Here is a 12,304-nt window from a genome sequence, read left to right as displayed (position 1 = left end):
TTAAAATAAATAATAAACTTAAAATATATAGAGATATATACATATATATTAACTGAACACAAAAAAGAAGAAGAAATCTATCTTTTGCTGAGTCTGGGGTGAAATATGAATGAAATGAAAGAGAGAAAAAAAAGAGGAGAGAGAGAGAGAGAGAGAGAGAGAGAGAGAGAGAGAGAGAGAGAGAGAGAGAGAGAGAGAATGACTTATTGAGGTGAAAGATTAGGGAATGGAGTAGAGTAGTACAGGAAAAAAGGTCACTAGCTTGAAGTCCAGGGATCTGGAAGCCTGAGTCCATCCCTGACTCCCATAGTAAGTGTGACCAAGTCACTTATCTTCTCTGGGTCTTTGGGTCCATCTATAGAATGAGAAGACCCTTCTAGGGTCTATTTCAACTCTAACTCTAGCACTGGATGAGCTGAAAGCACATTAGAGACTTCACATTGCACCATCTCTGTAGGGCTCCACTAACCTGGGGAAATATTTCAAAGGTCCAGTCCCATGACTGAGAAGCTGAGCTGTTGTACCAAGGAGTCCTGCTGCTTAGTTGTGGCTCACTCACCTGGAGCAGGGCTTTTGGGGACTTCTCCTTCTGGCGGCCATGGTGCTTCACTTCTCTCCAACTGGGAGATCACATCTGGCTGGAAAAGGAGGAGCCCTGTTTATGGGAAGAAAGAGGTGGAAAGGACTGAGGAGAGACAGCTCACAATGGGGTCCCAAACCCTTAATTCTGTAAGGAAAAGAAGGTCTAGGTGGAGTGCAAAGACCTCTGAAAGGTTCTTTGTATTGTCTACACAGGAAGTATAGAGAGATGAGTCAGTTGGTTTGGGCTTAGAGAGAAAATTAAGTTTCACTGACCCATTCCTTGCTAAGAAAATAGGAATCTGGGGCAGCTAGGTGGTCCAGTGGATAGAGCACCTGCCCTGAAGTCAGGATGACCTGAATTCAAACCTGGCTTTAGAAACTTAACACTTCCTGTCTGGGTGATCCTGGACAAGTCACTTAACCCCAATTGCCTCAGCAAAATAAAAATGTAACCTTTCATGTCTATGACCCAACGTGAGTACTCTTCCCCCACTCTCCAGCTTTATTTATATATTCTCTCTCCTGTAAAATAGAAGTTCCTTGTGAGTACTAACTGACTGGGGTTTTTTTTTTGGGGGGGGGACTTATAGTTGCTTAGAATAGTTTCTTGTTAATAGTCAATGCACAATAAATGTTCTATTTATCTATCTATCATCTTTTATTTCTGTTTCCTATCTATCTTTGGGTATCCTCACGGTGACTATGCTTTCATGGGGAGGGGGGAATAAAGCAAAAGTTATTTCCTTGGAATTATGAACTCAAAATTATATATCTATATATATGCATATATATGTGTGTATATATGTATATATACATATATATATATATACACATACACACACACACACACACACATATATATATATATCCTTAAACCTGAGCAATTCAGGAGTTTTGGGAAAATTAATTTAAAGTACAGACAAAATTGTATGGGAATTCCAAAAGGAATGATTCCCTTACCCAGAGACACCAGGTTCTTATAGTTCTCCAGCATCACTTCTCTGTAGAGTTCTTTCTGAGAAGCATTCAGTGTCTTCCATTCCTTCTTTGTGAAGTCCACAACCACATCCTTGAATGTCACTGTTACCTAAAATATAAAACACACTCCTGCTCATCCCTCAAATAGACCACGGAGGAATGATATTGTTGACAGGATTTATAGAGAGTGGTGCCCATGACATTGAGGGTCTTAATTATTCTGTGTCAAACACTGACTTTCATATCTTCATTTTGCACTAGACTCCACAACATAAACACCATGTTTAAAAATAAAACCAAACAGAACATCGTAATTGTTAGTAAAGAAAGTTCTAGAGAATGGGAATCCTGGCTGTAGAAAAGGGAGTGAATTATTGATTCAGGAGAGAATTTATCCTGGCAATTGGGAGTCAAACTGTAGAAAGGAGCAGGTTCAAGGGATGCAGAAAAAATTCTACACCCAGGAGTGAGGACCCCATAAAGAGAAAGCAATGGAGCTTTCTAATGCTATAAGTAGGAGGTACTTTACCCTCATGTGCTCCTCATATGTGTGACTCACTACCAAGATGGTGCAAGAGTGTGCCCACTCTTCCTAATGATACTTCATATATCTCTAGAGTTCAAATTTTTTGTTTAGCTCTGGTCTTCTCATCAGAAATAAGTATAATTCATTTGTGTCATTGAAAGTCCATCTTCTTCCCGGAAAGATAATGCTCATTTTAGCTAGATGGCTTATTCTTGATTGCAGTCCAATTTTCTTCGCCTTTCAGAATATCAGATTCCAGACCTTTTGATCTTTTAAACTGGAAGCTGCTAAATCCTGGGTAATCCTGATTGTGACTCCTCGATAATTGAATTGTTTGTTTTTGGCTGCTTGCAATATTTCTTCCTTGGTCTGATAATTCTGAAATTTAGCTATGATATTCCTTGGAGTTTTCATTTTGGGGGTCTCTTTCAGAAATTGATGAGTGAATTCTTTCAATGATTATTTTACCTTTTAATTCTAGAAAATCAGGGCAGTTTTCCTTGAGGATTTTCTGAAAGATAATGTCTAGGCTCTTTTTTTTTGTCATGGTTTTTAGGAAGTCCAATATTCCTTAGATTGTCTCTCCTAGATATATTTTCCAGGTCAGTTGTGTTTCCAATGAGGTATTTTACATTTTCTTCTATATTTTTTTTGGGGGGGTTGTTTGACTTTTTGTTTCTTCTTGATTCTTGATGTCTCATTGAGTCATCCATTTCTATTTGTTTAGTTCTAATTTTTAGCAAATTATGTCCTTCAGTTGCCTTTTTAAAAGCTCCTTTTGCATTTGGCTAATTGAATTTTAAAATAAGTTATTTTGTTCAGTGAATTTCCTTCAGAAATTATGTTTTTCAAGGAGTTGGTTTTTTTCCATATTGTCAAATCTATTTTGTGAGGAATTATGTGCTTTTACCTATAAATCTATTTTGTAAGGAGTTAATTGATTTTTCCATTTCACTAAATCTATTTTTAAGGAGTTTTCTTCAGATAATTTCTGTGTTTCCTTTTCTAAACCCTTTTGCAAAATTCTCATTTCCTTTTCCTATTTTCTTCTGTCTTTTAAGGTCCTTTTTGAATTCTTCCAAAAGAATCTTGTGAAATGGGGATCAATTCATATCACCTTTGGGGCTTCATCTGGAGATGATCTGCTTTTAGTGTCCTCAGGGTTTGAAATCTGTTCTTCTCTTTTCCATAAAAACTATCTACGATCAGAATTCTTCTTGCTTTTTGCTCATTTTTTTAAAGATTGAGGTCTGCTTTTAGGGTAAGGGGGAGATTGTCCAAGCTTCCTCTACAGGCGACAGAGGCTGCACTGAGTCTGTGCTGACTAACTTTGCTGACTAACTCTTGATGCTGGGTGGGCATGGCTAGGTCTCCTTTATTCTGGGGATTCTGGGGTTCAGGGGCTCACTATTTACCTTTTGTATTTGTGTTGGATGTCTTGCATCTAATCTGATGATCTACTGGCTTACAACAGAACAGAGTAGCCAACATTGCTATAAATTCTTTCAGTTATATTCCTGGCTCGCGGACACCACATCACCCTAGGTCTCTGCATGCTTGCCCGTGCTTTTCCCCTCCCTCCATGCCAATTTAAACAGACCTTTTCTGAAGTTCTTCCAAAATATCTTTTGCTGGAAATTTGTTATACTACAAATATTTATGCGCTGTCACTCCAAAAGCAGTTCAGAGGCTTGATTTGGTGATGATATGAGGGAAATCAGGGAGAACTCAGATAAAAATGTCTCTCCTCCACCATCCTGGTTCTGCCCCCCATCTATCTCTAGGAGAGTTTGTTTCAGGTTTATGGAGCAAAAATGTAATAGCTACCATTCTCATCATAGCATTTTAGTAAATACCTTTATTTTAAACTGATTTTGACTCCTGGGTGACTATTAAATGTAAATACTTTGTAGGAATTTCTGAGCTTTACTTTTAGGAATGTGTCCTACAGATTTTCTCCTGATTATCCTACTTAGGTAGGAAGGGAAGGTAGGTTGTTTGGTGGTTAGAGCACCAGACCTGGAGTCATGAAGACCTGAGTTCAAATGTTACTAGCTGAGTAACTCTCACACATTAGGCACAAGAAGGACACTAATCTGTTAACATTAAGATTTCTTATAGTTGTCTTGCCATAGGTCACTGTGTTTATTGAATGGGGATCTTTAGCTTGGAGAGGATAAGTCTATGATCAGTCCAGCACTTTGGGCCACACATTATCTCACTTGTACATCTTGCCTATTTTTTCTCTTTACAATGACAAAGCCCATTAAATGCCAGTGGTTTTTTTTTTTTTTTTTGAAAATGGAAGATAGTGTTTATAACATCTTGAATAATGAGTTGGTAAAAGAAAATATTCTAGAAATATTCTAGAAATAATAAATGCTAGAGAATGACAACAATAAGGCAGTGCATCAAAATATTTCAAGTGTAGCTAAAGCATTACACAGGAAAAAAAATTCAAAAAATACCCAACAATTACTCTGTGTATATTTTTCTTCCAATAGAGTATAAACTCCTTGGCAGCATGGAAATTTTCCCCTTTATATACTCTTTGTATCCTCAACATTTAGCTACTGTGTATCAAGTATAAGTATAGATATAGATGTAGCTTAAGAAATGTTTTTAATGGTGTTTGTTTTTTGAGGGAGGGAGGGGGAATTTTTGACCAAGAATAATCTCTGACCTGGAAAGTATAAAGTAAATATATATTATAGTGAATTGAAATCTCATATAAGTAAAAGGACAATAACAGAGAATTTAGCTATTCTTTTTTTTTAATAATAACTTTTTTACTTTTTGAAATACATGCAAAATAGTTTTCAAATTCACCCTTGCAAAACCTTGCATTCCATATTTTTCTCCCTCCTTCCCTTCTTCATTCCCCCTCCTCTAGGCATCAAGCTATTCTTGATGAGTCCAAATCATTAAGCCCCAAAAGAATAAATATTTTCCAATTTCCATAAAAGGTAAATGAGTGGATTTTGTAAACTATAGGAAAGAAAAATTGTCATTGATTTCTGTCAAAATTTCAGAACACATAGTTCAAGAGATGATTAGAGATATTTGGGAAAGAAAATAGTAAGCACAATCTCAACAAAACTTTTTCCAGCACGGAATATGCCAAGATAACCTCATGTCTCTTGCCTGGTATGTTACCAATAGCATTTGTGTTCATTGTGATTTGAGCCAGTTGAGTACAATCTCCTTGTAAATTCTGAGATTCACTGATCTTAGAAGTATGTTCAGCAGGGGAAAACATTCCCCTATACCACCCGGTGTAATGGAAGTACTGTTCATCTGTCCAAGGCCCAATGTCCTTGTGTGTTAAATAAGGGGGATAGACCACATTACTTGTAAGATGCTTTCCAATTTTTATTAATTTACAAACTCTGAGTTATCCATAAAATAGTTAATCTTCTGTGGAGAAAAATTAATGATTAGGTGTTTGGATAAGGCATGGCTAACCAAAAAAGATCCAAGGAAAAAAAGGGTCCATCCTATGAGACCTGGCATTTCACTGCAGAGAGAAAGATCTAACTCACCTGGGATCTGATGGCCAACTGCACAGAAATTATTCCTTCCTCCTCTTCCTTGATACTTCCCTCCTGAGGAAGGTCGCAATCTTGAGAAAGCAGATCTGTAAGACAAGAAAGAAGCCATGAAGAGCAATCCTTTCTCAAAACTTCCAAACTTATCAGGGTGAGATTCCCCACATACTCACAATACAATTACTCCTTTAGAACTCTCCAGCTCTTAGTACAATGAGCAGATACCAAGGAAAGTCACATGAATTGTTGATGAATATCAACAAATCCTTCTTGAGTTGTGTTAAGCCTAAAGAAATAATACATCTTAAAAGGAATTTGCAAAGAGATAATTCCTTTTTATCATTCTAACAAGAGCAATGATTCTAAGAGCAATAGACTTTACTAAAAAACAGGGGTTCAAAGGGAGCCCAGGAGTCATCTTTGAGAGAAATGATGATTTGTGTATCATATCGATAACCAACTATTGAATTGGGACTAAGGTTCTTCCCTTTCCTATTTCCTCATTCAGAATCAGCACCTGTAGGTTATCTAGCAGCCTTAAAAAGGCAGGATTGATGATAAGGTGAAATCCTGGATAGATGTATATCCCTGGGAAAACCAAGATCTGCCCAAAAGATAAAAAATTCTAATTTCAGTGAATTGGTGGATTCCAAACCATTTTGTTTTAGTCAGATAGATCTGGGTGGCAGCGAATTCCTCCTTTTGTCTAGATTACCCTAGGTGGGATGATTTAGGTATGTATAAGTCAGTTTGATCAAGACTGAATGATCAGAGTCACGTCGCCCGGCCCTTCATTAGGATAAGGCCACCTGCCATTATCATGTTCATTCTTTCATTACTTGTTAACCAATGAGAGTTGATTTCCACTTTCAGGTACAATCACTTTTCCAAAGTCTATAAGTATTGGAGATTTCGTAGGTTACATCTCTGCTCACCAAGAGGAAAAATGAGCTCATTTTATTATTTGCTGGTTGCAATTAATAAATTAAATTACAATTTACCCAGAAACTGTCTCAAAAATTTTCACTTGCCATTCCCCCTTTCTCAGTTTCAGAGAAAAGGCCCATAGAACCTTAGTGAATGAGACACTGATCGGGCTACAGTTATCATAGCAGCTTCCAAGGGATGGAGGTCTGATCTGAGAACCAGAAAACATGGCTTCAATTTATAATTCATAGCTTTGTCCCTTACATATTATGTGATAGACTGGGTATTCAGCTCAAATCTGTGTCTTAGTCACAGATTTATTTAATGAAAAAAAATCCAATTTTCCACTTAATATCTACATGTATCCATTGAAATATGTGTGTATATGTATATATCACACTCATGTATGTGCACATACATATTAATAGACATGTGTATATACACAGATACATATATGTGCACATATACACACATGACTATACATATGTGTATGTCTGTACAAACAGGCAACTAGGTGGTATAGTGAATGGAGTGCTGGGCCTGGAGTTGGGAAGATCTGAGTTTAAATTAGGCCTCATAGACTCACTAACTATGTGACTCTGGTCAAGTCACTTAATTCTGTTTCCCTCAGTTTCCTCATCTGTGCAATGAGCTGGAGAAGGGAATGATAAATTACTCCAATATCTTTGCCAAGAAAATTCCAAAAGGGTTCACAGTTAGATATGATTGCAAATGACCGAACAATAAGCGTGTATATGTGCGTATATTTGCGTATTTTTAAATTCTGCAAAACGTTAAAAAAAAAAAATTGCATGTGATCCTCACCATAGCCCTGGCAGGTAGAAACTCTTATTATCCCCATTTCACAAATAAGGAAACTAAGTCAGACATAATTTAAATGACTGTGCAGGATCACACAGCCAGTAAGTAAGTAAAGCCAGATTGGAATTCACTTCTTTAATAGCTCCAGGCCCAGCTCTCATCCACCTCTAAGGTCTGTTCCACCCCTAACTCTAGAACTGGATAACTGGAGACTTCCTCCTAGACTGCACTTCTCCACTGGCCTGGGATTCTTGCCTGGCTGATTGTGGTTCACTCACCTTTGGAGACTTCTCCCTCTGGCTGCCATGGCACTTCATCTCTCTCCATTCGGGAGATCACATCTGGCTGGAAAAGGAGGGTTCCTGCTCATGAGAAAAGAAATGGAAAGAGCTGAGGAGAGAGATGGTCTCCCATTGTCATCCCAAACTCTTTTTTCTTAAACAGGAAACATCAGGAAAGTCCAGGCTTAGAGTACAAAAGACCACTGCAAGATTCTTTGTGTTGTATGCAGAGGAAGCATGGGGAGATTGGTCAGTTCATTGGGGCTCACACAGAAAATTAAGTTTAATTGACTTATATTAAGAAAATAAGGAACTAATTTCTATTAAGAAAATAGGAATCTTTTAAGTCTTTGCCTCTTTCAAGTTCTCTTTTAAGTATTGCCTTCCCTTAATAGAATAGATATTCCTTGAAGATAGGAATTACCTTTGTTGTTTTCTGGTTTTTGCTTATATTTGAATCCTCAGGCTTTTTGTCACATATTCAGTGGTTAATAAAACTCTATCTATTTATTTTGGGGTACTTTCTCTGGGATTAAGTTTTGACCTGAGATAGAAAAAAGGTTATTTCCTTGGAATTACAAACTTGGAGAGCACCACAAAAATGCTAGCTAGTATGTATTTTTATCCTGAAGGATTTAGGGATCTCCATATATTACATAAATAGCATGTGTTCTTAAACTTCAAGTGACAATTCAAGTACCCTGGGAGTTTTTGGAAAGTTAAATTGAAGACACACTTCCAAGAGATTTGCAAGACAAAGCTGCCTTACCCAGAGACGTTAGATTCTCATAGTTCTCCAGCATCACCTCTCTGTAGAGTTCTTTCTGAGAGTCATCCAGTATCTTCCATTCCTTTTTTGTGAAGTACACAGCCACATCCTTGAATGTCACTGTTTGCTGAAATATAGAACACACTCTGCCTCAACCAGATAACCCTCAAATGGACCCTGGAGGATGCCCTAACTCTTTAAAACTCCCCTATGGATTTAGCCTGCCAGTCACCGCCAACTCCTACCTCATGGCATAGTCCTTTAATGGATTCTTCCAAACTCCTTTCCTGGATAACCCTATTGCTCTCCCAAGTCTATTTCATATTTATCCTTCCTATCGTATCTCTTTGTTTTGTTGGGACTCTCTTCTGAATAAATGGCCATTGTGAATTCATCATGTGACTAAACCCCAACATTTGGTGTCCCTACATCAAACACATCAATAAAGAACATGTTCAGGAATCAGGACATAATCCCTAGAAACAATCAGTGGAGAAAGTTCTGAGAAATGTGACCTCCAGCAGTAGAGAAGACAGTGAATTTTGGGTCCAAGAGAGAATTAATTAGCCCTGGCAATTGGGAATCAAGTTGTAGAAAGGCACAGGCTCAGATGCCCACTCTTCCCAATGGCACCTTGGTAATTTCCAGGAGAATATACCTCAATTTTATATGACAATATGGCATAGCTACCATTCTTACTAGGTTATTTTAGTAAATGTCTTTACTTTGACCTAATTTTGTCTACTGACTGGCTATTAAATATAAGTACATTGGTGAGGACTTCTCAGATATAATTTTATGAATGTGTACCCACAGAGTACCTTACCCTTGAAGGAGTCAATTCCTGGACCAACCTATAGGCTGCAAGTTTGAGTTGGGAGTGTAGATACCAGAGAGGGAGCTACACTATGGGATTCCACTTCAGGTTTATTTGGGTGTCTTATGCATTTTCTGGAACCAAATGGGACAATTCTCCACCTAAGATTCTTCCTAGTACTATAGGAATCCAATGGAGAAAAAGAGTATTATTTTTCCTTTTTTTTTTCTTCCAAATGATGATTGGCTAGTCAGTACGTTTTCTTTCCAACTCAAACCAAATTTTTTTATGAATAGTTTTTAAATAGCTTAATATTTAAGTCTTGCTATCTGTTTTATCACTGGATCCAGTACAAGTATGAAAGCTCAAATGAGTAGGATGGGCGCTATAGCCTTAGAATACTGGCACCTGACAATGTCTCCAGATCCATACATGATCCATATCTACTTTTTAATGATCCATATCTACTAAGAAAAAGGTGATATTAAAATAATTCTTTGGGACACTACAGACTATATTTTATTGAGATGTGAAATATTTACTAAGCAATATGAGGAGAAGGACAAAATCCTGTTGAGTCAACAAAGCTTTATCCATCCCAAGACATGCTAAGGTGAGCTCATTTCTCTTGTCTGATATGTTGACTTGGGCTAGTGAATCACCATCAAACATTCCTCTTAGACCACTATGGTATACTGGAAATACTGTTTAACTGTCCAAGACTCAACTTCCTCATGCATTTAATAAGGGATTTAGACCACATGACCTGTAAGATTCCACCCTTTCATTATTTATAGACTCTCATCCATGGGAATAATCTGATAATAATAATTCTGGGAAGAAAAATAATTAATTAAGAATTAATTAAAATATATGTATTATTTATTAAATTTTATAAAATTAATTAATTAATAATAATTATTACCCTGGGCAAGTCACTTAATCCAATTGCCTCAGCAAAAAAAATAATTATTATTAATAATAATTCTCCTAAGAAAAATTAATGATCAGGTCTTTAGATAAGACATGATCAAAAAAGATCAAGGAATGAAAAGGGTCCATACAATGAGAAAACAAGCCATATTTTAGTAGAGAAAGGAAGGCCTAATTCACCTGGGACGTGATGGCCAAGTGCATAGAAATCATGCTTTCCTCCTCTTTCTTGGTTTTCTTTTCTTGAAGAAGGGCAGAATCTTGAGAAAGTGGAGCTGTGAGACAATAAAGAAGTCGTGAAGAGCAATCCTTTCTTGAAAATTCGAACTCACCAAGGCAGAATTCCCCACATGCACATGGTACAATGACTCCTATAAAATATGGGCTCAAAAGGAACTCAGGAGTAGCCCCTTCCCATATTCAGAGAAAAGAGTAATGGAATATTATTGTCCGGAACACTGACTCAGCTACAGGGATCACAGCAGGTTCTAATGGATGGAGGTCCGATCTGAGAATTAAGAAACGTGTTTAGTTTATAGCTTTCTCCCTTATCTCCTATGTGATAGACTCCGTATTCAGCTCAACTTTCTATGACTCAGTAACACTTTCATTTCAAAAGAAAATCATTCCCATTTTCCTGCCTAGCACCAAGGATGTGTGAGAATGAATCTGCTGAATCCTTTGGAACAAGACATAAGGCACAAGCTAAGTACTATCAGAGACTACGGGATCTGATGGAAACAATGCAATACTGGGTTCAAGTACCCCTGAATTCTGCTACTAGCTGACTCTTCACTGACTCGCTTGACTTTCTTCTTAGCTCCTGCTTTCTACCAACTAGCCTCCTACGTCTTCTCCGACACCTAGCCTTGTCTCCAGTCTCCATCCCTTTGGCTGTCTTCCATACCTCACTTACTCATGGTGAGTGTGGCCAAGTCACTTATCTTCTCTGGGTCTCTGGGTCCATCTGTAGAATGAGGAGACCCCTCTAAGGTCTGCTTCAGCTCTAACTCTAGCACTGGATGAGCTGAAAGCACATTAGAGACTTCACATTGCCCCATCTCTGTAGGGCTCCACTAACCTGGGGGAATATTTCAAAGGTCCAGTCCCATGACTGAGAAGCTGAGCTGTTGTACCAAGGAGTCCTGCTGCTTAGTTGTGGCTCACTCACCTGGAGCAGGGCTTTTGGGGACTTCTCCTTCTGGCGGCCATGGTGCTTCACCTCTTTCCAACTGGGAGATCACATCTGGCTGGAAAAGGAGGAGCCCTGTTTATGGGGAAAGAAGTAGAAAGGACTGAGGAGAGAGACAGCTCACAATGAAGTCTCAAACCCTTGATTCTAAATAATGAATTTTTGTCTCTAATGTTGGTATCTTTGGGTTTGTCAAAGACTAGATTGCTGTAGATGTACCCTTTTTGTCCTTTGTATCTAATCTGTTCCACTGATCTACCGGTCTATTTCTTAGCCAATACCAAATGGTTTTGGTGACTGTTGCTTTATAATATAGCTTTAGATCAGGTACACTTAGACCACCTTCCTCTGACTTTTTTTTCATTAGTTTCCTTGCAATTCTCAACCTTTTATTCTTCCATATGAATTTTGTTGTTATTTTTTCTAGGTCATTGAAATAGTTTCTTGGGAGTGTGATTGGTATAGCACTAAATAAAGAGATTAGTTTGGAGAGTATTGTCATCTTTATTATATTCGCTCGGCCTATCCAAGAGCACTGAATGTCTTTCCAATTATTTAAATCTGACTTTATTTTTGTGGCAAGTGTTTTGTAAGTTTGCTCATATAATTCCTGACTCTCCTTTGGTAGATATATTCCCAAATATTTTATACTATCGACCGTTATTTTGAATGGAATTTCTCTTTGTATCTCTTGCTGTTGGATTGTGTTGGTAATGTATAAAAATGCTGAGGATTTATGTGGATTTATTTTGTATCCTGCCACTTTGCTGAAATTTTGAATTATTTCTAATAGCTTTTTAGCAGTCTTTGAGGTTCTCTAAGTATACCATCAAACCCTTGATTCTATAAGGAAAAGAAGGTCCAGGCGGGAGTGCTAAGGATCTCTGAAAGATTCTTCATAGCGTATTGCAGGAAGCATGGGGAGATGA

At 37.7% G+C, this 12,304-nt stretch overlaps 1 protein-coding gene across 2 annotated transcripts in view; it reads right to left on the bottom strand.

Annotated features, from left to right (window-relative positions):
• Nucleotides 1–12,304, bottom strand: part of LOC141564695 (uncharacterized) — a 90,853-nt gene that overhangs the window by 26,761 nt on the left and 51,788 nt on the right. For both annotated transcript variants that reach the window (XM_074307479.1, XM_074307478.1), the window contains exons 7-13: nt 11,355–11,450; nt 10,364–10,458; nt 8,434–8,560; nt 7,662–7,745; nt 5,629–5,723; nt 1,543–1,669; nt 560–655 (exon numbers count right to left, since the gene is read on the bottom strand). In XM_074307479.1, coding sequence (XP_074163580.1) covers nt 560–655; nt 1,543–1,669; nt 5,629–5,723; nt 7,662–7,745; nt 8,434–8,560; nt 10,364–10,458; nt 11,355–11,450 — 720 coding nt within the window. The remainder of the gene's footprint in view (nt 1–559; nt 656–1,542; nt 1,670–5,628; nt 5,724–7,661; nt 7,746–8,433; nt 8,561–10,363; nt 10,459–11,354; nt 11,451–12,304) is intronic.

The sequence above is a fragment of the Sminthopsis crassicaudata genome, chromosome 3 (genome assembly GCF_048593235.1).
Source record: "Sminthopsis crassicaudata isolate SCR6 chromosome 3, ASM4859323v1, whole genome shotgun sequence".
Classification (NCBI taxonomy): Eukaryota; Metazoa; Chordata; class Mammalia; order Dasyuromorphia; family Dasyuridae; genus Sminthopsis; species Sminthopsis crassicaudata.
Note: the sequence above shows the minus strand (reverse complement) of the source record. Positions and strands in the feature narration are given on the sequence as shown.